This window comes from Hemibagrus wyckioides, linkage group LG05, assembly GCF_019097595.1.
Source record: "Hemibagrus wyckioides isolate EC202008001 linkage group LG05, SWU_Hwy_1.0, whole genome shotgun sequence".
NCBI classification, from domain to species: domain Eukaryota; kingdom Metazoa; phylum Chordata; class Actinopteri; order Siluriformes; family Bagridae; genus Hemibagrus; species Hemibagrus wyckioides.
Window position 1 is genome coordinate 6449259 of NC_080714.1, and position 27788 is coordinate 6477046.

General features: G+C 39.5%; 2 protein-coding genes across 8 annotated transcripts in view; both read right to left on the reverse strand.

Moving 5' to 3' along the window:
* pdlim2 (PDZ and LIM domain 2 (mystique)) overlaps positions 1 to 215 on the reverse strand; it is a 62072-nt gene extending 61857 nt beyond the window's left edge. The window contains exon 1 of the mRNA XM_058389930.1: positions 1 to 215. This exon is cut by the window's left edge and continues 169 nt beyond it. The gene's annotated coding sequence lies outside the window, so the exon portion shown is untranslated.
* A 2457-nt stretch (positions 216 to 2672) lies between these two features.
* The window catches only part of sorbs3 (sorbin and SH3 domain containing 3), a 58342-nt gene continuing 33226 nt past the window's right edge, over positions 2673 to 27788 (reverse strand). For 5 of the 7 annotated variants that reach the window (XM_058389099.1, XM_058389098.1, XM_058389097.1 and 2 more), the window contains 15 exons: positions 26323 to 26346; positions 25926 to 26028; positions 24451 to 24544; positions 20434 to 20493; positions 20165 to 20281; positions 17614 to 17669; positions 11121 to 11242; positions 9563 to 9621; positions 9422 to 9468; positions 7935 to 8049; positions 7712 to 7837; positions 7176 to 7637; positions 6891 to 6994; positions 6696 to 6802; positions 2673 to 4452 (listed from right to left, as the gene is read on the reverse strand). In XM_058389099.1, coding sequence (XP_058245082.1) covers positions 4391 to 4452; positions 6696 to 6802; positions 6891 to 6994; positions 7176 to 7637; positions 7712 to 7837; positions 7935 to 8049; positions 9422 to 9468; positions 9563 to 9621; positions 11121 to 11242; positions 17614 to 17669; positions 20165 to 20281; positions 20434 to 20493; positions 24451 to 24544; positions 25926 to 26028; positions 26323 to 26346 — 1658 coding nt within the window. In that variant the 3' untranslated portion in view covers positions 2673 to 4390. The remainder of the gene's footprint in view (positions 4453 to 6695; positions 6803 to 6890; positions 6995 to 7175; positions 7638 to 7711; positions 7838 to 7934; positions 8050 to 9421; positions 9469 to 9562; positions 9622 to 11120; positions 11243 to 17613; positions 17670 to 20164; positions 20282 to 20433; positions 20494 to 24450; positions 24545 to 25925; positions 26029 to 26322; positions 26347 to 27788) is intronic. The other 2 variants (XM_058389103.1, XM_058389102.1) reach the window with 2 other exon arrangements.

The following is a 27788-nucleotide window of genomic DNA, read 5'->3' on the forward strand; positions in this document are numbered from 1 at the left end:
AAAATACATAAATAAAAAAAAACGGTCTGTAACGAAAGGCTTCTTACACAGAAACTAACACCATGAAGGTTTGCCTCCTTCTTCTGGTGTGTTTACTTTTTGACGCAAACCGGCTACAGAAGCTCGCGCTTGCCTTTTAATCTTTATTCAGCGCGCGTGCGTGCGTGCGTATGTGTGTGTGTGAGACTGCACACCTCGCCACTAAGGTTTCGGCGCGAGCTCTCGCCCTGAGATTATTGAGATGTGGCATCATAGGTAAACACCCCCCTCCCGGTTTCTCGTGCCACGTGTAGCTATCAAAATAAAGCGCAGGGGATGGGCACTAGAAGTGTGGGTGGGATACAGAACGGGAAATATTAATTTTTTTGGGCAGCGAAACTGAGCCTGAAGTGGCGCATGACTCGGTGCGCCACCTGCTGTTGAGGACATGCGGTGCATGGGTTTTAGTGCTTTCTCACTTTGAACCAACCCAATTCAAATTCCTAAGATGATGGGTTGGACCAAGCATTCTGGGAGTAGTCCAGAATCAGGGTTGGGAACCGGTGTGCCTGTTGGTCAACATATACCGTCAGTAGTTTTGGTAAACTTTGATGATATCACCACTGAAATAATCCTGCTCAAGGTTCTGGTGGATCCAGAGCAGCATTGCTTGTGAGGTGAAAATATACCCCATACGTACCATCACACACCGACTAGGCATAATAAACCTGCCTAATATTGTGTTGGTCCCCCTTTTGCTGCCAAAACAGCCCTGACCCATCATGCAGTGTGTATTCTGACACCTTTCTATCAGAACCAGCAATTTGAGCAACAGTGGCTCGTCTGTTGGATCGGATCACACGGGCCAGCCTTCGCTCCCCACGTGTATCAGTGAGCCTTGGCCGCCCATGACCCTGTCACCGGTTCACCACTGTTCCTTCTTTGGACCACTTTTGATAGATACCGACCACTGCAGACCGAAGAGGTGTTTTTTGTCTCATCACATATACAGCAAGTTTAATTAAGATGAACAAAAAGAAGAAGCCTTCATTTAAAGTCAAATACACATTACAATACAGTTAAATTCTTTTCTTCACATATCCCAGTTTATTAGGAAGCTGGGGTCAGTGCCCCTGGAGCAGACAGAGTTAAGGGCCTTGTTCAAGGGCTCTATAGTGGCAGCTTGGCAGTCCTAACCTCTTGATCAGTATCCTTGAGCCATCCAAAATGAATACAGGTGTTTTGTAGAGTGATTGTTTAATTTTTTTTTTATTAACAATAAACAGGAAACACTTTCAACCCAAGTGACCATTTAAGGGGAAAAGGAAGCAGTTGTTTAAAGCTGTTCTAATGAAAATAATAACTTGTTTCATGGGTCTCTAGATCCATTTTTAAGCTCTGTGTAGAAAGTTAACTCGTTTACATTTACACCTTTATCCAGAGTGACAGAGAGGCATTTATCTCATTCATCCAACTGAGCAGTTGAGGGTCAAAGGCCCAGCAATGGCAGCTTAGTGGTCCTGGGATTTGAACTCACAACCTTCAGTGTTGAGGCTATTTTATGTTTCTAAAATTAAAATAATTGATGTATACTACATGTTTACTAAGTACAGATGATTTAATATTCAAACATTAATATCCAAACGTTCACAATATTTATTCACAGATATAACAAATCTTTGATTACTGGACACTATGGTGTGTGTATCCCTGCCTTTTCACTCCAGTATAGTGCAGTGTTAAAGGCTTCTCTAATATTCTCAAGTCAGAGTAGTCTCGGTTGGTCCAGATCAAACACACCCGGTTTACTCACGAGTGCAGGCTGCACCTTCGATTGATTAGAAACTTCGACTGGAATTCAGGGAGGGTTCTGTTTCATTCCAGGAAACTGAGCTGCTTTCTAAAGTGACAGTGGTGAGTGAGTCATGGAATAGTTTGGAGGGAGATGAGAATTCAGGTGTGGTTTTTTTCCACTCAGAAAGTCTTCGGTTGACACACGATTGCCGAAAAGTTAAGCACTGACACTGGAGACTTCCATCCATCCATCCATCCATTTTCTATACCCGCTTTATTCCTAATTAGGGTCACGGGGATCTGCTGGAGCTTATCCCAGCACACATTGGGCGAAAGGCAGGGGTACACCCTGGAAGAAACTTTCTTCCATAAACACTAAATAAACATCACACATCTCAGAGCTCAGAAGCAAATGAACCATTATCTACTTGACAATCAGAATACAGCTTATTTTAATCTATTCATAAACAATTTTCTAATTCATTTCTTTTACATTCTGAACTTCCGCTATAGACTCCACAAGAATGTCCAAAATCCCCCCCATTGTGAAATTTTCATCAATTCAAATGAAACTTCCCATCTGCAGGGATTTATTTTCCTCAGTGTGTCACCCTACAGCACCAGGAGGCAATGAAGATGTTACTGATTTCCATCACGATGACGGTCCGGTGTCGTCGTTACAAGAAGAACCATTAAGCAAAGACAAACACATGGCATGAAAAAGCATAAGGAGTTCATGGCTTGACCGCTCACCTTAGATCAAATTAAAGGAATGAAAATGAAAAAATAAAAGCAACTTTTTTTTTTTTTTTCCAGCACAGGATGCATTTATTTGATGGTTATAGAAATCTGTGAGTACCATAGCTACTGAAATACACTGTGCAATCAGTAAAAATATATTATATTTTTTCGCAGTTTTGATAACTGTTAATATCTGTACAGTCAAAGGAAATAATACTCGAGTTAGAAAGTAGTATTCTACACAATACAACCACATATCAAGCATTCACCTTTCTAGTGTAAGCCATCCATCCCATAATAACCTGTGGTCAAGTCAGTTGTCATGACAACAAAGGTAAGGAAACACTTATTAAGAAGTCGTTTTTTTCCCCGTTTTGCTTGGAATTGACCGTGACACGGGTCATGAGAATCACTGTCTATGAATCAGCTGGTCACATCGTTCTTAATAATGATCCAAAAACACTTCCTTATTTCGTTATACTTCGCTCACCATCTTCAGTTGCTTCATCTTTCCGAGAGCATTTTTTTGTTCTCGAAAAGGAAGTCCGTGTGGTGTGACGGCTACGTGGTAGAGAATTACTTTTGTATTAGAATTAGACACAAGGATCACTTCACAACATCATGGAGTATGGTGTTACACTTCAGGAATCTGTTCACTTTTTAGGAATGAAAAGTGGAATGGTTCTTCAAGGGACCGTGTCTAAATCACTTAATTTGGTTATGGATACCTTAACTCCTACCACATCACCCTCACTCATATGAATTGCTGTGAATTTGTCTCCAGATCCAGGAATGTTCCGGCAGAATCTTCCTTTCCGCCCGTTCTCAATGACAGAGCCGTACCTTTCAAGGCATATCTAGGATTGAATGTATTTGTAATGAACACATTCGATCTTGGGAAATGTAATAGTCGACACAGAACGACGATCCGTAACACAAATTTCCGGTAATAGGTTCAAGGTTTCTGTCATGTAGGTAATCATATTTTTAGCTCTTCTCAAATCCAGCCCTGAAGTCTGGCTAATTCACTACAGGCGTGTTCGAGCTCTGGATTTATAATACGCACATACCGAAGCCAGTTCTGCTTGAGTTCCTTCCTTAGAAATATTACAAAAATCTTCAGAATGTTGCAGAGTGAGGTGATCCTTTAATAGTGCCTTGCAGCAACAGCTTGACAGATACAGCACTAATATATACTACACATAGATGAAGCTGTAGCAGGCAAGGATTTGTGTACTAACAAATTTCAGAGTTCAGCCAAGCCAGCGAAATAAAAAAACAAAACAAAACAAAAAAACCCACAACACTAATATTTGTGATGATCATGATAAATCGAGAAAGTTCACGTCCATCCAGATGTCTGTCCTCATGGGGTGTTCACGTCGGAGTTGCTCTGTTACAGATCTGAAACGCAGGACGGAGGAAATCTTTACACAAAAAGATGTGAAACACAGGACGTGCTGCAAAATAAGCATGTGGTAGATAAGGAGCGTGTCTCTGCCTCTGTCTCTGTTCTCTATGGCAGCAGTCCAGTCCAAACCAAATCCATGGCCACTTCTTAAATCAGTAACCGGTGGCTTTAAAAAAACAAGAAAAAAACCAAGTGACCGTTCCAAACACAGTGTCTTTTGCCATTGCCACCACATCTAAGGAGTGCTTGTGAAAATAAACAGACACACAAGTGCTCAAAATGTGAACAGAGTGTGCATGCAATCGAGTCTAGGAGCTGAGACGTGAGAGATGATGATGATGGAGAGATCGAAGATTGAGTGTGCATATACTGTATATTTGTGTTTGTGTGTATGTGTTAAATTTCTATTCGGATTAGTGAGCGAGACGGCAGAAGTGGTGAAGGTGCCAAAACATTTGTTCACGTTCAAACAGGTGCCACATAGTTGCCAGGAAACGTTCCAAAAGCACGGGTCCTCTCAGACGTACCTGTAAGGAGCAGAAGGTTCAACATCAGCACCAATAAGTAAATAAGGGATAAAAGACTTGACTTAAGTTAAGCATTAGTTCAATCTCAGCAAACCTCGGTTTAATCCCGGCAAAACCTTGCTTTAGTCCTAGCACGCCTCGATTTAATCCCAGAAAACATTCATTTTATCCTGCCAAGCCTCAGTGTAATCCTAGCAAGGTTCACTTTAATCCCAGTGAGTTTCAACGCGATCCTAACGAGCCACAATTTGATCCCAGGAAACTTTCATTTAATCCCAACAAACCTCAGTTCAATAACAACCTTCAGTTTCATTCTGACAAGCCTTAGCAAGATGCCAAATCTTGCGAAGCAAGATTTATCCTGGCACCCTTCAATTTAATACCAGAAAACCTCAATTTAATCCCAGTAAACCTTGATTTAATCCCAGAAAACCTGGATTTAATCCCAGAAAACCCGGATTTAATCGCAGCAAACCTTAATGTAATCATAGCAAGCTTCTATTTAATCCCAAAAAATACACAGATTTTTATCCTGCCAAGCCTCAGTGTAATCCTAGCAAGGTTCCATTTAATCCCAGTGAGTTTCAATGCAATCCTAACAAGCCATAATTTGATCCCAGGAAACTTGAATTAAATCCCAACAAACCTCAATCCAATAACAACCTTCAAGTTCATTCTGACAAGCCTTGAGTTATCCTAGCCAGCTTCAACTGAATCCCAGAAAACCTCGATTTAATCCGGGCAAACCTTCGACTGAAACCCAGAAAACCTCGATTTAATCCGGGCAAACCTTGATTTAATCCTTCCTATGCAAACCTCAATTTATTAATGCCAGAAAACCTCTATTTAATCCCGGCAAACCTTAATTTATCCCTAGAAAACCTCGATTTGATCCCAGCAAACCTTGATTTAATCCTAGCAATCCTCAATTTAATCCCAGAAAACCTCAATTTAATCCCAGCAAACCTTTATTTAATCATAGGAAGCCTCAATTTAATCCCAGAAAACCTTTATTTAATCCTTGCAAACCTCAAATGAATCCCAGAAAACCTTGATTTAATCCTTGCAATCCTCAATTTATTCCCAGAAAACCTTGATTTAATCGCAGCAAACATTGATTTAATCCTTGCAAGCCTCAATTTAATCCCAAAAAAACATTTATTTTATCCTGCCAAGCCTCAACGTAATCCCAGCATGGCTCAAGTTAATCCCAGTGAGTTTCAATGCAATCCTAACAAGCCACAATTTGATCCCAAGAAACTTTCATTTAATCCCAACAAACCTCAGTTTCATAACAACCTTCAAGTTCATTCTGACAAGCCTTGATTTATCCCAGCAGTCTTCAATCTAATCCCAGAAATCCTTGATTTAATTTTAGCAAGCCTTGATTTCATCCCACAAAACCTGAATTTCATCCTTGATTTGATCCTAACAAAACTCAATTTGATCTAGGCAATTTGTAATTTAACCCTGCTAATCCTTGGTTTAATCCCAGCAAATCTTGATTCTAATACTAGCAAGCCTTCATTCAATCCTGCCAAGCCTCAATGTGAAAACAATACCAGCAAACTTCAACCTAATCCTAACAGGCCAGAGTTTGAGCCCAGTAAACCTTGATTTAATCAATAAAACCTCATTTAATCTTAGAAAACATCTGGCCAATCCCAACAAAACTATTCCTAGCAAAACTGAAGTAATCCTAGCAAAAACTGATTAAAAAATCCCAGCGTGCCACAGTTTAATGCTAGTAAAACACAATATACAGGTAACATTAGGGCTTGTTTGTCTAAAAGCATAGGTTGTCATAGTAACTGAGTGGGAGTTAAAGTTAGTCAACGTTTTTTTTCGCCATTGAGATTAAAGTTTAGCCAGGATTACTAAGCCCCAAGAAAGCTCAGATCCTAGCAGATGTGATCTTAAGAACTGATTTTATCCTCTAATTCTAGCACACTGTTAAACAGCCACACGTTCTCTAATGATGTAGTAACATGTAATGTCCTGTAGAGGGCAGTATATAGTCAAAAATATGCATGATCTACAGCAGCGCTTCCCAAACTGTGGGCCATAGCGGTATTGCAGGGGGGGCCGTAGCTAGGCTAAATCAGCTTTTGCTATGTATTTGGGGGGCCTTACCCCTCTGAAGTTTGGGAAGCTCTGATCTACAGCAAGGACTGCAAAATGAGGAAAAGTAAAGCAAGATATTTCTAAAAGACAGACGTCCATTAAGTAAGGGAGTCATTTACCTACAAACCAGCCGTCATCGCACTTCTCCATCACCTGAACGATGTCTCCCTCCCTCAGCTCCAGCTCGTCTCCATTCTGAGGCTTGTAGTTGTAAACTGCCTTATATCTGGCAGAGAGAGAGAAGGTTAGGAAGGTTAGGAATCAGGAGGGATAATCAGATAAATCCGATCACCCTAAGGCGATCTGAGACTCACGGCTGTCGTGGTATGACTGTAGTGCTGCTGTTGACTGGGGAAGCTGCTGATGGTGGAGTTTTTACATGTCTGTAAGACTGAGGAGAGTGTGTCCTGGGTCCATCCTGCACAAAAAGTTTACGAGAAGAACATGTCTTCAATATGAAAACCTGGATCGATGATGAAGTATCTTCACTGTAATATATAATATATTTATGTATATATATATATATATATATATATATATATATATATATATATATATATATATATATATATATATATCATTACCAACATAAATGATACCTGATAAGAATACAGTGGTCTCGGGTTCATGTTCATCGCCAGGCCTGGACCCTGTGGAGACGCCGGGAAATGACTGGATGGTGAAACAGGGGATCTCGCTTCTCTCTCCAGTGAGCTGCATGCTGAAGGTGAGAAACTCCTGTGGCTGTTGGGCGGAGTGGGTGAGGCGGGGCCAGGCGAGTACACAAAGTGATTGGACGATTGTTTGGTGATTGTTGTAGGTGAGAGGGGTGAGCGTGATTGGCTGGTGCGTGCGTGAGGTGAAAGCGGAGCCTGAGTGCAGTGAGGGGAAGGGGAGAGGGGTGATAGTGGACAAGGTGAAAGATCATCAGCCGTTTTGGTTCGGGGCATTTTGTTGACCTGCACGTAGTTGGCGGGGAAAATGCCGCTGCGGGCGGTGCCCGGGATCCGACCCTCCAACCAGTGATCGTCCACCCGTCGTGTTATGGATATCACCTCACCCTAAAAGAGATTGATGATGATGATTAGTATATAATATAATTAGTATAGTAATATGAGCTTCGAGGAGCCGGTACCTTCCGGAAGGACAGCTCCACAGGCAGGTCTGCGTTAAAGTTGAACAAAGCCAGGGCCTCGCCGTACTCCAGCACCTGTACACTGGGAGACTTTATCGGCACTGGTTTCTCTGTCGGAGGAATTATCTGCTCAGGGAAGAGAGGAAAAAAACGAGGATCTACGGTTACTACATTTCACATCACGTGACCGCATCAAACGTATCACAGCGACACGCACACGTACCTCAACATAGCTAGTCGGAAAGATCCCTGCTCTCCCATGATGCTCTCCTTCATACCAATTGGCATCAACCTGCCGGTGAATGTACACCACATCACCCTTCTGCAGGGTCAGCTCCCTGGAAACAAAGGTCAAAGGTCCTCGTGTGCATTCAGGATCCTAATCAAAGAAGTATTTTTTTTTCTCATCCTCATCCTTTTCTTCAACACAAAGTGAGCAGGCTTACTGTTTTTTCCTCATGGTATCGAACTGATAAACTAGGAATACATCTAGGAAACAAACTGCTGAAGAACAGGAACAAGGACCCAGAAAGCAGATGCTCACAGAGCGGCTGCAAAACCCCCAGAGCACAAATCCCGAGCGCTGAACAGAACTATTATAGGAATGCAATAATAACAAAGTAACTGCTGAAGTCAGTAGAGATTTTATCTTCAGCGCTGTTACCTGATACAGAGGCTGCTGAGGATCACACATTCTTACATACAACACATACAATGCTGGGGAGATTCATAGACTTCTAGAAACTTCACCATCGCCTTCTGAACACCAGATTCGAGCATTTCACCATACTCGAGTGTAATTACTTTTATTAATTGGATTAATTGGATTTGAATCTAAAGGGAGTTTTAATGAAAAAAGGAATACAATCTAAGCGTAATCTTGAGGCTTGTCAATGTCTCCTGTATCTGAAAAATTCTTGAAAGCAGAATGTTATATATTCTACGTCTCTGTTAAATCCATGAAATGATCCAGCTCTTGAAAAGATCTAGGCCTATATATTTGCCATCAACTGTGGGCAAACATTTTGGCTTAAGGGCCACACTGGGTTTTAAAATTTCGACAGATACAGATGGGAGGATGATGTAGCAGATGGGAGGATGATGTAGCAGATGGGAGGATGAACTAATGTAATATATATTACACGTGAAACCCATTAGTTAAAAAGTAAAAATTCAGTTTCAGTAGGAACAGTATTATTGGTCACTGTTTTTTCCCAGCATATCGAAGTTCGTTGACTTTTCTTTTAGTCCATTCATTGCAATATCAAACTTGAGGAATGAATATCTGTGTGTGAAGAGAGGATAGACTCAGCTTTAGCTAAGCTCGGTAGTTTTCTGAAGTGTGCCTTCTAGGGTATTTCAGGAAAAAGCCGAAATAAATGCGGTCTTTAGGACAATTTCCTACATACTTGACCGGCCAGATTAAACAGCCCAACAGACCATAGTTTGCCCACTAATGACTTCTAGTCTCATCCATAACAGAGAAACACTGCCATCTATCGGAGAACTTATTATTGCACTGAAAATATGCAAATGCTGAGCTCTGGAGGAATCACATTTGCTTGTTGAATTTCACATGCTCATGTTCATTCGCACACCTCCTGAATAAACACTCAGTCTACAGTCAATACACCGCTCATACACCAATTCCTGTTTGTTTAGTTCTAGCAAAAATGATCCCGAACGGTGAAATGAGAACTTAATACTCACTTAGGTGACTGGGCTTGGAAATCGAATTTGGCTCGTGCTGCTTTCATCTGCGAGCATTAAAAAAAATCATAATCAAACAAATAAACCAAAGACGTAAATGTCCCACCCTGCAGTGACCCCCAGAAGCTGAAACCCTCGTACCTTTTTCTCCTCTCTCTTAGGTAAAAAGTCCATGTCTGCAGACATACACACTGTTCTGTCTGTCGGAGCAAGGGTGGAAGAAAATAAACAACAAGTGCTAAGAGTGAGAACTGATACCTGAGATCTAGAATTTTATTAAATTATTAAATTATTATTATCATTAAAAGGTGCCAGAAAATCAATTACAATCTTTACACTATTTTAGCTTCTCTACAAACAAATCTAAGAAATTAAAGACAAATAAGTCGTTTAAAAAAGGCACACAAACAAAAGCATAAACATTGTTCCTTTTGGAGAGATTTGAGAACCCCCCTTCTCATTTGTTTTCACAAACAAACAAACAAACAAACAAACAAAAAACAAACACATACACACACACTAACTAAAAAACAAACCAAGCAAACAAGCAAACAAATTATTATTAATAAGTACAAAAATAAAACAACACATAAATAAATAAATAAATAAATAAATAAATAAATAAATAAATAAATAAATAAATAAATATTTTTCAAAAAACAATGAAACTAACAAACAAATAAATGCATTTCTCTGAAGATTTTTTTTTTTCTGGAATATTTCGTTCTAAGACACTCAGCATATTTCTCAGTTTGGTACATGCATTTATCTACAGTGATTAATAAGTGAGACAGAATGAAGTCCAGACCATTTAGTGAGACAGCCGTTGTGGTTCTTGTGGGATTTGCACTCACAACCCTCTGGACACAATCTAGCAACTGAGACATGTGTGGTGTTTGCAGTGGTGCATTTGGTCTTGTCTTTAGTTTCGGGTTTGGAGATTCGTGTAATAGGAATCGGTGTGAATGAGTGTAATCTGTGAACCTGAACAAAGCTTCAGGGTGTTGCTGGATGGTTTAACATTACTAGGGAAGTCATGTTCCACATCAGATGACCCTTAATCTTAGTGTCCTGTTTCCTTAGTTTCCCTGATACTAGCTTCATACCTGGTTCACCTGCTTCATACATACATGTTTTGCAAGATTGACTAACAATTGAGGTAAGGCTATACATTTTTAGCATTCCCTTAAGAACATTTAAAGACTCTCTCTCTCTCTCTCTCTCTCTCTCTTTCTGCTTTGTACAGAGCTCTGTTTGTATCCGTGTTAATCAGATACACAAAAAAAAAGAAAAAGAAAGAAAGAACTTGGATATCTTCGATACAGGACAATCTGTTAGCGATTAGACAGAGGCAAATTTGTTGTTGTTTTGATTCGGGACAACAAATTGAATTCCAAATTTCAAAAAGAAACAGAGCTTTAGCATGGAAGATACCCAAAATGGATTAGTCATGATTTGCATAAACATAAACAGGCCATCAACATGGAACAGGACTCAATAACATGACTGTATCCGGTTAAGCTGTTAATCTGAATGATGCCTCTAATGCCTCAAAGCTGTCATCAGGATCATGTGACTCCAAATCCAAACCCAGAACAAGAAGAAAAATACATCAGTGTTTATTCCTGTTTAATTCTGGCTGGATGACGGTGAAGAATGACAAGAAAAGCGAGGCAGAATGAAAAGAGTCACGTCTTACCATTAGCACGTGTGATGCTAGGCGCTTGGTCTTGCTGAACGCCAGCGCAAGGCTTTGTAGGATGGCTTGGTGGGGCAATACTTCTTTCTTTCGTCCCGAGGTGCTTTTCTCCAATCAGGTAGCTGAGAGAAAATTTTTGGAGATTAGGCCTCATTATTATAAGTTTTAGGATTTGCAATTTTTTTTGACATTTTCTTTGTGCCATTTGTAAGTTTCCACTTAAGTGTGAGTGCGCAAACATCTAAAGGTGACAAAATGTCAAATAAATGATGAAGAAACACTGGGAAAAGTTTTCCAGTAATGCAGCACAGCTACTGCGGCTGCACCACAGACGCTAACTAATTCTTCCTCTTAATATTGTCTTTAAATTGCCAGTTTTATTTGATGTATTTTATTGAGACTGCCCTTTTTTCTACAACCCACAATACTCACATTTAATTAGTCTGTGCGATTTAAAAAAAGAAAAATTAATAAATAAACATCCATTCACTGTCTATACCCACTTTATTCCTAATTAGGGTCACAGGGATCTGCTGGAGCCTATCCCAGCACACACTGGGCGAAAGGCAGGGGTACACCCTGGACAGGTCACCAGTCCATCACAGGGCCACACATATAGACAGACAACCACACACACTTACGGGCAATTTAGAATGACCAATCAACTTAATGTACATGTTTTTGGACTGTGGGAGGAAACTGGAGTACCCATGCAGGTACGGGGAGAACATGCAAACTCCACACAGAAAGGCCCCTGCCCTGTTCAAACCAGGGATTTGAACCCAGGACCTTCTTGCTGTGAGGCAATAGTGCTAACCAGCAAGCCACTGTGCTAACAAATAAATAAATAATTAAATTAAATTAAATTAAATTAAATTAAATTAAATTAAATTAAATTAAATTAAATTAAATTAAAAATAAAATAAAATAAAATAAAATAAAATAAAATAAAATAAAATAAAATAAAATAAAATAAAATAAAATAAATAAGGGTTTGACAGCATAATCCATATAAAAAACTGTCTAATTAAACAATTCGAAGCCAATCATTCGAGTCTCCTCATACATAATCTCCTTATACGTACATTTTCGCAAACAGTGGAACTCTTGTAGAATAAATACAATAAATTTTCCTTTATTCTTATGAAGACCACCATTTCTTGTAAATGCTCCAGCAAATGATTTATGAACAAGTCCGTTTATATCCGGTTTGATTAATGAGGCTCATTGTTTTGAAGACAGTTATGGTCTGAAATAAATCTGTTTGCCAAAAAAGACACACACACACACACACACACTCACACACACACACACTCACACACACACACACACTCACACACACACACACACATTTCATACGTAGACATGCCTGTTGTTGCTGACTCATGAAAAAAATAAAAAATAACAAAATGACACTAATTTGTAAAACAAACACCGAAACTTGTGCACAGAAAGTGCTCCGAGATGAACTTGTACACAGGATCTCCTCTGCTTAATGATTTCGCCTTAAACAATGGCCTTATCTTTACATAACAAGACACGGAAAGTTGCGTAAGGAAACCCCGTCATCTCCGAAAGCCGTTTCACAAACGAGAGCAAACTGCTGATCTGATTTTGCTGTCAAAATGGTTAAAGGCAAAAGGTTGAACAAGAACGTCCTTCAGTGTTAATAACATGCTCCATTGTTCCCCACTACACTCAGGAGCTTCTGCACAGTAGCAGCACTGAAACATGTTACACATAGGCTTTATGTAGTGTTTATTAAGCAGCTTTAATGGGAGGTTAGAGCATGATTAGACCTAAAACATGTGTTCTGGTTAATGATCTAGACAAGAGGAAGCAGTAAAACTCGGCATGTCCTTCATCTTGTGTGTTTTTTCCCCCCACTTTATAGTGCTTTAGGGTAGAGTAAGATGTTAGATGAAAAGCAGGCCAGGAAGACAAGTTCATGTTCACATACAGTTACGAAGGTGGAGAGAATCTGAAGAATGTGTCTGAGAGAAGGTGAGAGTTTCAGGCATTTACTCCAGACTGTACAGCTGAAGGCAATTCATTCCATGAGCAGCTAAACACTAGAGCCAACAATCCAATCCACCACATCCTGTCCAATCTAAAACAGGAAAACCAGGAATCTATTGCAGTTCTACCATAGCCTGTCCAATCTATCCATGAGTAAAACATTACAGCCAGGAATCTAATCCATTCTCACCATAAACTGTTCAATCTACCACTGGTTAAAATACCTGAGCCAGAAATCCCATCAATTCTCACCATTCCATGTCCAATCTATCACTGCCTATAATACTACAGCCTGGAATCCAATGCATTCTCACCATACCATGTCTAATTTATCACTGGCTAAAATAGTAGAGTCAGGAATCCAATGCATTCTATTGCAATTCTACCATACCATGTCTAATCTACCAATGAATAAAACACTACAGCCAGGAATCCAATCCATTCTCACCATACCCTGTCCAATCTCTCACTGGCTAAAATATTAGAGCCAGAAATCCAATGCATTCTCACCATTACTCGCTAAAACTCTAGAGCCGGGAATCCAATCTGTTCTCACCATTCCATGTCCAAACTATCACTAGCTAAAATATTAGAGCCAGAAATCCAATGAATTCTCACCATACCCTGTCCAATCTACCACTGCCTAAAATACTAGAGTCAGGAATCTAATGCATTCTATTGCAATTCTTTTATACCCTGTCCAATCTGTCAATGAGTGAAACACTACAGCCAGGAATCCAAGGTGTGCTCACTGTATCATGTCTAATCTATAACTGGCTAAATACTAGAGCCAGATATCCAATCAATTCTCACCATTCCATGTCCAATCTATCACTGCCTAAAATACTAGAGCCAGAAATCCAATCAATTCTCACCATTCCATGTCCAATCTATCACTGCCTAAAATACTAGAGCCAGAAATCCAATCAATTCTCACCATTCCATGTCCAATCTATCACTGCCTAAAATACTAGAGCCAGAAATCCAATCAATTCTCACCATTCCATGTCCAACCTATCACTGCCTAAAATACTAGAGCCAGAAATCCAATCAATTCTCACCATTCCATGTCCAATCTATCACTGCCTAAAATACTAGAGCCAGAAATCCAATCAATTCTCACCATTCCATGTCCAATCTATCACTGCCTAAAATACTAGAGCCAGAAATCCAATCAATTCTCACCATTCCATGTCCAACCTATCACTGCCTAAAATACTAGAGCCTGGAATCCAATCAATTCTCACCATTCCATGTCCAATCTATCACTGCCTAAAATACTAGAGCCAGAAATCCAATCAATTCTCACCATTCCATGTCCAACCTATCACTGCCTAAAATACTAGAGCCAGGAATCCAATCCATTCTCACCATTCCATGTCCAATCTATCACTGCCTAAAATACTAGAGCCAGAAATCCAATCAATTCTCACCATTCCATGTCCAACCTATCACTGCCTAAAATACTAGAGCCAGGAATCCAATCCATTCTCACCATTCCATGTCCAATCTATCACTGCCTAAAATACTAGAGCCAGAAATCCAATCAATTCTCACCATTCCATGTCCAACCTATCACTGCCTAAAATACTAGAGCCAGAAATCCAATCAATTCTCACCATTCCATGTCCAACCTATCACTGCCTAAAATACTAGAGCCAGAAATCCAATCCATTCTCACCATTCCATGTCCAATCTATCACTGCCTAAAATACTAGAGCCTGGAATCCAATCCATTCTCACCATACCCTGTCCAATCTATCACCGGCTAAAATACTAGAGTCAGGAATTCAATGAATTCTCACCATACCATGTCTAATCCATCAGTGGCTAAAACACTACAGTCAGGAATGCAATGCTCTTGCTGGAATGCACAATATCTAATTCTTATATATCAGGAGACCAATCCCGTGTTGTCCACCTCCATCCAATCTTATCCTCTCTAGTCCAATTCTATCTTGTCCAATTCTGTACAGTCTAATGATATCTACTCCTATGCTGTCCAATCTGACCATTTATAGGCTAGTCATTTTATAGGCTAGTCCTTTCCTGTCATTGAATTATGCCCAATGAAATACTATTCTCTTTCTGTCCAATCTAATACTAGATATACTGTCTCTATACTATGTCTTTCAACCATTTTTCAAACCAGTCCTCTTGCATACAATCCTGTATCACACCTGATCCTGTGAGACTGATTTATTAGATCCTATCCTACTTGGTCATATCCAATACTAGCCAATTCAATCTGATATCAGTCACTTCAGCCATACTGTTTCAAATACAATACAGCACTGTCTGGTTCTCTGCCATTTGTCTAATCTTATCCTGTCTAATCCTATCCTATCAGTGACCCCTATCTGGCACAGGCATTTGTATTGGGTGCCATCTCCAAGGGGGAGACATTTTGCAGAGCCTAAAATAATCTGCTGAATACATACCTGTACCGAGCGCACACATGATCCAGTGTTGCTAACCTTTAACATAGAAGGGAGGATACACTAGCCGTACGTGTTTCTGACAGGACACTCAAATGGAATGGATTTGCACATGCAGATGTATTCAAACCAGACGTCACGACCAGATGTCACGTGAGCATTCCAGCCACTTTTATTTCTTCTTCTTTTTAACATAACACAGGCCAGGGTATATATATATAGGATTATCACCTAAAGTACCAAAGGTTTTTTAGGTGATAAGGCATTAATCCTATCCTATGATCCTATGCAATCATGTCCAGTCCAATCCAATCAACCCATTCTACCCGCTTCTCTTTAATCCTACCCTAATCAATACCATCCTATTCTACTCAATCCTGTCCAATCATATCTTGTCCAAGTCTTCTCTATTCATCCCATACAATACTATCCCTCCAAATCATGTCCTTCATATCTAATCCTCTCTACATCGTCCAATCCTATTTTACCCAATCCTGTCCAATCATGTCTAGTCTTATCCAATCCTACACATTCCTGTCTCAATTTATCCAACCCAATCCTGTCCAATCATATCTCATCTCGTCTAATCTTACTCTATCCATTCTGTTCATTCCTAACCTATCCAATCCTGTCCAATCATATCTAATCTTGCCCAAGCCTACTCTATCCATTCCATCCAAAATTCTGTCCATCATATCTAATCCTCTCTACAGCTACTCTACCCATTCTGTCCAATCCTATTTTACCTGATCCTGTCCAATCATATCTAATCATATCCAATCCTACACAATTGTACCATCATATCTAATCTTGCCCAAGCCGACTTGATCTGTTCCATCCAATACTATCCCTCCAAATTCTGTCCATCATATCTAATTCTCTCTACAGCTACTCTATCCATTCTGTCCAATCCTATTTTACCCAATCCTGTCCAATCATATCTAATCATATCCAATCCTACACAATTGTACCCAGTTTATCCAAACCAATCCTGTCCAATCATTTCTAGTCATTTCCAATTCTACCCATTCCTGTCTCAGTTTATCCAACCCAATAATCCTTTCCAATCCTATCTCATCTTGTCTAATCTTACTGTATCCATTCTGTCCATTCCTAACCTATCCAATCCTGTCCAATCATGTCTAATCTGGTATAATCATACACACTCTACACACTCTGTTAAATCCTATCCTATACCCAATCCTTTCAAATCAAATATAATCCTGTCCTTTATCTATACATTTTGTGCAAAGCGACCCTATCTAGCCCTGTCCAATCATATAATTGCACTAATTCTGTCAAATCCTACTCAACCCATACTGTCCAATCAAATCCTACCCAATCCTGTCCAATCTTATATCCTGGCCTGTTCTGATCTTGAATGTACTGCATACTATGTGTTATTTTACAAACCACTGTAAAGCATTAAAAATAAGCCTAAGTCTGTTTCCTCACACACACACACAGTCACATGGGAGGTGTGAACACATAAATAGTGTGTTTAACTGTTTCATGTGAAAATATTAGCTTGATTACAATATGTAAATAAACTAAATTCATACACAAACACACCCACAAATACGCACACACACAAACACCTTAGCAGGGGTTCTGGTATTTGGGCTGCAAGCCAGAACCCGTCAATAATTAACCAATGGTGGCAGGAGACTGTCACACTCTCTGAATCATTAGGATCGAGAAAGAACTAGATAAAGCAGATAAACTCTATGAAGATCCAAAGCATGTGCTATACACTGCCTAGAAAGCAATTATTAACTATAAACAGGAAATTCAGATTGCTTGACTGCCCGGAGGCAGCACATAATTGGAAAAAGAAGATAAAAGCCACAACTAAAAACATATGCAAACACAGAGAGAGAGAGAGAGAGAGAGAGAGAGAGAGAGAGAGAGAGAAAGAGAGAGGGGTAAACAAAACATATAACACATATGCAAGAAATATAGACTATTATGGCAATATTCTTAATTCCACAGAGTGTACATGCCAGAAGTAAACTTAGTCACACACACACACACACCTGTAGTCTGGTCCTTTCCCAGATGTCGCGGCTCCTTTAGTGTTGTTCTTTTCACCCTGTGAACAGAAGACTACAGTAAGTCCAGCCCATTTAGCTACTCACCTCTTACACACACACACACACACACACACACACACACACACAAGAATGCAGAGTGGGAAGACAGAGGCAGCATGATTGTACCCGCCCAAGAGGCTCCCCTGGGTCCTACACACTGCACATTCAGTTCATGTTTTCTCTACAGATACAAACATAAATATAAGGTGCATTATTATTATTTTTTTATAGTAGAAAGATCCATAAAGGTTCATAACGCATCTGGTTGAGACAAGATAACAATCAGCACAGGGTTCGTGTGGGACATAGCAAAAAAATCCGCCTGGATTTCGAGTGAGCAGTCAGATATGAAACTCATGGGTCAAAGATCATGTTCAGTTACATGCAATGCTTTTATTCATTTATCCTGAGTAACAGTGAGTGGGGTTTTTTTTTTTTTTTTTCTAAATAAAAATGGTCTCTTCTATAGTAGACACCAGTTATGAACTTGAGGGATGAAGCTAAGGTTAACTCTCAGAGCCAGAATTTACACAACAATCTGAACAACTCTTTCTGGGGGAAAAAATGTTTATGTCTGCATTGGGTTTGGAATCTTGATAGATGATGAAATCACAATGTTCTCACTGCAAAACTTCCACCGATATTGCATTGCGTTGTGGTTATTTTAATGAGATCCGCCTATAAATTAATATAAAGAGGCTACAAGTTAGTTCGGAATGACGTATAAAAAACATATAAATATATAAAGACGTTACAGCATGGAATAACCATTATCCGGTGTCACCTAAGAAGATATAGCTTTTTACTTTACTTTTTTTTCTACTTTACACAGTTTATGGCCAAGTCTTTGGCATCCTGTGGCCACATATTTTGGAATATGCTAGCAAAGCAATCCATCAGCTTTACGTTTAAAGCCCAGGAGAAATAATCTAAGTGTTGTTGGTCCTTCCACTAGAATTTCTCCGTGTTTGTGAGGTAAAGTGTATAAGCATCAATCTACCTTCTACGCTAAGTTTACTCTTGCTGCTATATGCACTACAACACACTTTGTATACACTACAGCCCATTTTCTAAGTGTGTACAATGTGCAATATGTCTCTAAAAGACCTATACTATTTATCTTAATATGCAATGATCAGGCATAACATCACGACCACCTGCGTAATATTGTGTCGGTCCCCTTTTTGCTGCCAAAACAGCAAACCCTGACCCGTCCTGCACTGTGTATTCTGACACCTTTCTATCAGAACCAGGATTAACTTCTTCAGCAATTTGAGTAACAGTAGCTCGTCTGTTGGATCCGATCACACGGGCCAGCCTTCGCTCCCCACATGCATCAGTGAGCTTTGTCCACCCTTGACCCTGTCGCCGGTTCACCACTGTTCCTTCTTTGGACCACTTTTGATAGATACTGACCACTGCAGACCGGGAACACCCCACAAGAGCTGCAGTTTTGGAGATGCTCTGATCCAGTCACCTAGCCATCACAACTTGTCAAACTCACTCAAATCCTTACACTTGTCCATTTTTCCTGCTTCTAACACATCAACTTTGAGGACAAAATGTTCACTTGCTGCCTAATATATCCCACCCACTAACAGGGGCCATGATGAGGAGATCATCAGTGTTATTCACTTCACCTGTCTGTGGTCATAATATTATGCCTGATCAGTGTACATTTCAACAATCAGGACATTACACTGTGGATATATTTATAATATATTCTGTTTATTCTTTATTTTTAACTTCTTAATTTAAATTCCTTTCAGGAGTTTTAGGTAGCTTGTCTTTTTTATTAAAGAATTTGCACCTAAGATGTCCATTTTTCTTCCTTTAATATGTATCATTTACTGAGTTAACACTGTGCCTAGAACCAAACGTAACTAAAAAGCAACAAAAGTAGCATCTGAGACATTAACGTTTTACTCCAGGACAGATGATCTTGCTGCTGTAGTGAGTTTTGTTGGTCTTTAGCAGTGCATTATTGCACGAAATACAAAGAAAAATGCCAGTATGTTGTCAGGGAAACTGTAGCAGGGGATAAACTGCTAATAAAGCAAAATGACCCGAGTTTGTAACAGTGCGCAGTGTGAGACGAGACGTTTATAGTCTGGAAATTAAAGACTGGGGTTTCAGGCTGAATATAGAAACGCAACAGAGCAGTACTTGCCGTCTGAACCGAATTGTGTATTCTGATCTAATGTAAAGTCTTCGCAGCATTAAGCTCGGAGAAGTATATAGATGTAAATATAATTATAGACAGGATAACAGTCTATTAAAAACCTGGGTCACAAAAGCAATTACTTATAATTATTATTATTATCTTTATGTACTATGGTACAGGGAGTATTTGGGATACTACAAGTAATCCTAGGACTATTAATAAAAGCAGCTCTATCCAGGAAGTGAACTAACTTTCTAAATCAGGCTAGATATTAAAGAGGTGAAAAAGAGGTTCTGGAGGATGAGAGTGTGTTGAGCGGAGGGTCAGTACCTCACCCCTGCCTTGCCGTTGTGGCTTCTGCTGCTTCAGAGACAGCTTCCTCTCCAGGCCACGGATATCTGAGTCCAGCTCCGCCTCGAAGCGGTTGAGCTCCGATACTAGAGTGGCCTGAAGAAACAAAGCGCACATAGAGTACAGAGTAACAAATTAAAGCATGACAGAAGAACACTGAGAGGTTAAGGTCACTGAAAAGCAAGAGCTGTTTTTATATCTATCTATAGCTTTAGTTTATTTGCACCGAAGATGCTATTCATACTCACTTCTATGGAGGGGGAGTGAGCTCTCTCAGGAGGGTGGTGCACTGGCGGTTTCCTTGGTGACTGTGGAGAAGAAAAAAGGAAAATGTTACTGGATATAGAGAATGGAGAAGTGCAGGTGAGGGCTATGTTAAAGACTAATCAATAATATCAATCAATAATATCAATCAATAATATCAATCTATATCTTGCAAATGTTCAAATACTTTTGCAGGACATTGATTCATATTAAGACACTAACTAATACTTGAACCACCAAAATCCAGCTGCGTATCCTCTAAAATATGACTCTGTCACGACTTTGCACATCTGGATCCTGATGTTTTTTTCCCATTCAAATTCAATTCAGTTCCACGGGTTGTAAAACTGAAGAAATCTAAATGAGGAACAGTCGAATAGTCAGGGGCTTGAGTAGGTTAGGGGGTGTTAGGTTGAATGTTTATGCATGAAATGATATATTATTTGTCAACTTATGCAGTTTTAATGCATTCTGTTGGAATCTATTATTGAAGAAAGTAAACAAAATTAAAAACCCACGTTTTCCTAATTGCTTATTAATAACAACATTCACTGCATTTAAAGATTCTGTAGATTCCTGAGTACAGACTGTTTGGTCCAGCGTCCTTTTAAAGTGTGTAATTCAAGAAATTTTCAGTATTTAGAGCCTGATAATCGGACGCAATAATGTTTCTAAGATATCCGTCTACAAAGTCGAACCGTAAACGTGTTTATAAGTGTGACACGTTTGCAATTTCCAATAAACTCATTAAGACTCCAGGCATACAAGTTCAAACGAGTGAAACTCCATTCGCACCTCATTTGCAGTAAACGCCCAACAGCTTTCCCTAATCAGACCTTAAACGCAACATTTAACATTACATTTCAACAATTAAACGTCTGGTAGAATCCACAGCATGCCACAAAAACCCTACTTTACTTTCACCACCAACACACTGTTGGTTTTTTTTTTTTTTTTTAAATACCTCGGCATGACGAGAGCCTTTCGGAGCCAACAGGAGCCATCCTCGCAATCAGATCAACTCATGAAGACGACTCCGTCTTAAAGAGGCGTCTCGGAGTCGGAATGAGTCTCGGGGAGGAGCAGCCTGAACTGGTGTCTGAGCAAACTAATGGCTGAGCTCGCCGAATGCTGTTGGATCAGACAGGCGGATAACTCGGATAACAGGCCTAATCGTGATCACAAGACAGCTCTGTCTGGCAGTGGGAGAGAACAATGAGTCCATTTCTTCCTACCTCTGGAGCGTGACCTGATTAACGAGAAAACTGTAACGAGTCGCACACAATGCAACAAACGCACTCAGCCCTTAATGGCTGCTACATCTCGCCCTCTTTCCCTCGCCCCATTGACATTTTCTTGTGGTTTGATTCAACATGAAAGAAAAAAGAAAGCCACTTCTCTCCGTTCGGGCAGGACGATGAGCACGGAAGCACGGTTCTTAAGACGGTTCAAGGTTCCTTTGAGAACTATTTCCTAAAGCCCTTAAGCTTTGTAAACAAAACAGTAAAAGCTCTGAATAAAAAAGGGAGACCTGCCAATTCTTTAAACTGGAAGGAGTTTAATCACATTCACAAGACAGCAAGAACTAGTACGCATCAACAGGCCAAAGCAGCTCTGATGCATTTTTGTTAGCGTGCCAACGTGCAATGGGAATAATATGGAAACAATTCTCAGGAAGATCAAAATAAAAAAGTCTGAGACAGCTTTGAGTCTAATCTATGAATCTTTCCCTAAACCCACAGCATTTTCAATTTACACCCTTGATATGAAAAGCCTGGAATATGATCTCGACATATTTCTTATTACTGATACACTTTTCCCCAAGGGTATACATAAAGTTTGTACACCCTAAAAGGACAAAACCAGGCCCTATTTGGACGGGACTAAGTTTACACAGGGACCTGTGCTCATGGATTTATTATTAGAGTTACTCTAGGATTTAATCCCATCTGAATGGACATACAGTACTGGTCAAGATTCCATTATATCAGTACTGAAAGAGATTTTGAATTTTTTTCAATATAAATACAATCTAATCGACCTCCCCCCTCCTCTAGATTGTACTGCCATTTACTGTTTACTGATCAGATCTGTTGTGTATTTTATTCCAGCAGAATTTTTCAAATTGACTGAACATATTCTTTGTGCTGTTTCTTTTGACTTATATAATAATAATAATAATAATAATAATAATAACAACAACAACAACAACAACAACAATAATAATAATAATTATTATTATTATTATTATTGTTGTTGTTTTTTTTATTATTATATTATATATTATTATTTTTATTATTACTTACAAATAAACTTGTAACACTCTTGTCTATTAAAAAAGCCATGCTAAGATCTTAGAAAGGTTCAAACTCTACCTCTACCTTAAACTTTATTAAACTTTAATCCATAGATTTCCATCCCAAGCAAACAGATGATTCACACTGGATTCATTATTCAGTCTTTATTTCATTCCACTGGGGTCATGTTCACTTTCTTTACACACAGATTTCAAATGAACAGCTCACTCATGTGCTATTAACCAGAAATGATGACACAATCTTGTGTCAATTTTCCACCCAAGTTCATTCATTAATTTTCAAACACAGCTGTGGAACATGTCGATCCTCTGAACATTACTGTCTTGTTTTTCGCTGTCACTTTTCCATTCCATACGTTTCGTGGTTCATATAAAACTCTTCATCGCTATGTGCTAGCCAGATCAGTTATTAGCCTTTGTTATTAGCTTGTAAGCTCAGCACCTGTATCTCCCAAACGCGCACTAATTTCACAACATGAACAGGACGTGTTCCTATGTCAAGAGCACGAATTCACAAGCTCCACTTGAGTGCACCGCTGGTTCAAGTATCAGGTGTGGCACTAGGCTGAAAAATCTCAATGGCTGCTATAGATCTCAGGAGCAGTCTGAATAAATCTGGAGTTATACAGAAGTATTTTTTCTTCTGTAGTGATAAAGAAAAGGTTTGTCAAGACAAATGGCCATATTTTCAAAGGCTCAGACAAAAAGTAATCCTTAAAGGAAGTTTCCTTTCTACTGTCTCTCTCTCTCGCTCTCTCTATGTTTTGTGTATGAAAAGGCTGAAGCTGAACCCACACGCTGAAATACCAGCGTTCAACAACAAAACACGTCTTTCACCCGAGCAAAGTTGCACTGAAAATCAAGAAGATATTACAAAGAGATCATTTACAGAAGCTCTTTGCGTGTTAAGAAGCTGTTGAAGTCTGTGACTTATTTTAATATACACAGTTATAGCACTCACATTTATTCATTCAAATATTCACTAAAATAATTACCTTATGAATCACTCATACAGAATCATCATTCAGTGGCTATTATGAATTATTCAGTTTTTCATTCTGTCGCTATTATTAACTACAATGGGATATGTATGTAATAGTTCCAGGGAGTTTCACGGATTAAAGGAGTGTTTTTCCATGTAATCTTTGCTCCCACATACAGTATGTAGCTCCTGTACAACATGCCGTATTACCACATTTCATTACGACATTTCAACACATTTTCCAAGACTGGACAAAAAATAGATCACTTGGTTGCACAGTATCCATCTGGAAAGTAACCGCAACTATGTTTTGGTGTATTGCGCATATTGGTGTTGACACAACAGCTTTACACAGACTTTCTCTCAAGACCTGAATCTGATACCTGCAGCTTTTATTTTGCGTACCATGTTTTTTCCTCTACTTTTGTTATTGAAACAAGGAAACGTGTCGGAAGAAATCTGTGTGTTATTCCATATACCACAGATGCAATGAAGGTTTAAAAACAATTGCAGAGCATCCCTTTACTTAAATCAATGTTGGGAGCAAAGCCCATGAAATCAGTCTGGGGATATATAGAAAGTGCAACAGGCAAAAACAACGAGAAAATCCACCACCGTTTCAACTCAGGGAGATTTGATTTCATTTCATTGAGTGAAAACCTTCAAATGCGGGTTCATTTTTCTGCAAGAAAAGCCTCTTACCTGCACACGTTCCTCCGCGGTGCCTCCCTGTCCTGGCTCGAAGTCGAAAATGCTCTTCGGCTCTGGAATCTTTACTACATCGCCCAGGTCAGCCCTGAAACACACACCCCACCCCCCGAATACGCAGATACTTTATCACGCTCTCATTGTCAGAGCCTGCAGCAACGGATCATAACCTGCCTGCAGTCACTTATCTGCCTCTCGAATTTTCTTCGTCTGTATTGCCACATTACACTTCTAAAACTGGTGGGTGGGTGACAGAGAGTATAAAAGCTTAGCTCAGCATATGGACGGAAGGAAGGAAGAATGGATGGATAGAAGGATGGATGGATGGCTAGTTAATATGCTTGGTCAAAAATGTGGTGACACTGTGCTTTCTGAAATCTTTTGAATATTAACAAATCTGTTGTTTTTAAATAGTTAAATAAGGAACTGGTTAGTTCCTGTTATCATTTACATGATAACACGACGCTTCACAAGCCTCTCTCTCTCTCTCTCTCTCTCAGCTAATAACACAAAAAACACTATTTGCATTACTAACATTGATGCACATGGGGAGTGAAGGCTGGACCGTGTGATCCGATCCAACAGACAAGCTACTGTTGCTCAAGTTGCTGAAGAAGTTAATGCTGGTTCTGATAGAAAGGGGTCAGAATACACAGTGTATCATGCGTATGGGGCTGCATAGCCGCAGACCAGTCAGGGTGCCCATGCTGACCCCTGCGCACCGTCGAAAGCCCCAACAACATATATATATATATATATATATATATATATAGTTAAACTATTTTTAGTGTTTACCACTTAATGAACTGTTACTATAGAAACTATAATGTGTGCTAAAAGGTTCATTTACGGCCATATACATTTTAAATAATTGGTAATTGGTGAAGCTCAGTGTTTACGGTGTTGGACTACTGATCAGAAGGTTGAGAGTTTGAAACCCAAGACCATCAAACTGCCACTGCTGGACCCTTGAGCCCTCAGTTGGTCAGTTGTATGAATGAGATGAATGTGCCAAATTCTATTAATGTAAATGGTAGACTCTACTCAGCGAGACGTGAGGTCCCTTTCCAGAACCTTCTAACTGACTGTCCCTCAGTTGTGGAATGAACTTCCATCCTCAATCTGGACAGCAGAATCCATTACTGTCTTTAAAAAATGCTTAAGACTCAACTTTCCACCCTTAAATCACCCGTCCCCAATCCTCCCCCAAAATTTAAATGAATAAAAAGCTGCTCTTTCACCAGCTCTACTATGTTCACTTTCTATTCCTCAATAAAAAATCCCAAAACCTGTACTACAGGTATTGTCCTCTGCTGGATACATATAGACTTTGCTTGTATTTCCTGCATAAAAGCATCTGCTAAATGTAAATGTATTCCTATGAAACGTATTGAAATGTCAGAATCAAGGGGGAATTGTTTCTTAGTTCAAAATGGCGAGAACTAAATGGATTTAAGTAACAGCCTCACCAGTCAGGCAGCGCTCCATGCTGTGTCAGGGTGAAGGGGTCTTTTCTAGTCCCAGGTCCATCCTCCTGAGTCGAGTCTGCAGCTGGAGTGGTATCCACCCTCCCTGAAACACGATATACAAAAGCTTCAAGCTTATTCAACTTCACCTCATCACATACTACGCAATTATATAGCGAGTCTGCTAGTAATTACTATCTAACGAGACTTTTATTCATATTGTACATGGATATAATTCTGCTGTGTCAGTCTGCATGCTTTACGTGGGAACTTTTGAGCTGCTTGTCAGGTTGTAAAATCAGGCATCAATCAGGCTATAAAAAAATGTCTTGCATAATTCTTGACATGACAAAACATGCTTCGGGGTTGTCGGAATATTTTTCTTCGACTGATTACTCACTTTCTTGCCAGTCGATTTCTGGCTCTGAGAAAGAGAGAGACAGAGAGAGAGAGAGAAGTATGTAATTAGAAAAATAAAGTAAAAATTAAAAAAAATAAAAATCTGTAGAATATTTTCTGCGTTAATTCATTTAGTTAAAAATGTCATTAATGAACATAATCATCAATAATTAATAATTACATTAATGATCCTTACGGATTTTGAAGGAGCATTTTTTATTCACAGACTAAGTGGATAGCTAGCAAACAAATTATATATTTATTTATTTATTTAGCACTACACCGGTGTGTCATTCTGCCGGCGGAATGGAAATCATCTTATCAGACATTTTCAGTCAGTATGAACAAATCAATAATTTTATCGCCTCGAGTCTGATATAAAATGAGTCAGGACTTTGTTGACTTTCAGTGTGTTTGTACGTCTGCTGGATAAGCTTACACAGAATTTTAGTGGCTGAAGATAAAATTTTAGCTAAATTACTTGGGGCGTCTCAGAGAGCAGAAATGGGTTTGAGATCACCATTTACTTTAAAGGTTGTAATGAATATATTGCCCCTAGTAGGCTATGTAAAAACAGAACTACTTATGAGACACTACAAATTCTTAAAGTGCTGAGTGTCTACTTTTATGCGCTACATTGCCAAAAATTTTAGGACGTCTGCCTTTACATGCACATGAACTTTAATGACGTCCCAATTTTAATCTGTAGGGTTTAATATGGAGTTGGCCCACCCTTTGCAGCTATCAACTCTTCTGGGAAGGCTTTCCACAAGGTTTAGGAGTGTGTTTATGGGAATTTTTGACCGTTCCCTCTAGAAGCGCATTTGTGAGGTCAGGCACTGATGTAGGACGAGAAGGTCTGGCTCACAGTCTCCGCTCTAATTCATCCCAAAGGTATTCTATCGGGTTGAGGTGCAGTGCCAGTCAAGTTCCTCCACACCAGACTCAGCCGCTTTGGACATGAAAACCCATTCCATGAAGCTCTCTACGCACTGTTCTTGAGCTAATTTGAAGGCCACATGAAGTTTGGAGGTCTGAAGCTATTGACTCTGTAGAAAGTTCACGACTTCTGCGCACGGTCTCAGCATGCGCCGACCCAGCTCTGTGATTTTAAATGACCTACCACTTCATGGCTAAGTTGCTGTTCCACTTATAATACCACTAACAGTTGACCATGGAATATTCCAATACAGTGTATGAGCTTCAGATTCTCTGGCATGTGACATGACAAACAGAGATATTCCTAATTGCAAGTTAAGATTTAGGGATTTTCACATATGCTGGCTAGCTAGATTTGAACATTTTCTCTCATCTTAGCTAGCAAGCATCGCCTGAGAATATCCCTTAATCGTAGTCAGCCTTTGTTTTTGTTTAAGCATGATTTTCTGTCTATCTGATTTAAATCCATCAGTCTCTTAAAGTGCAATGCAATGAGATCTGTTCAAATGCACGAATCTGCAATAAATC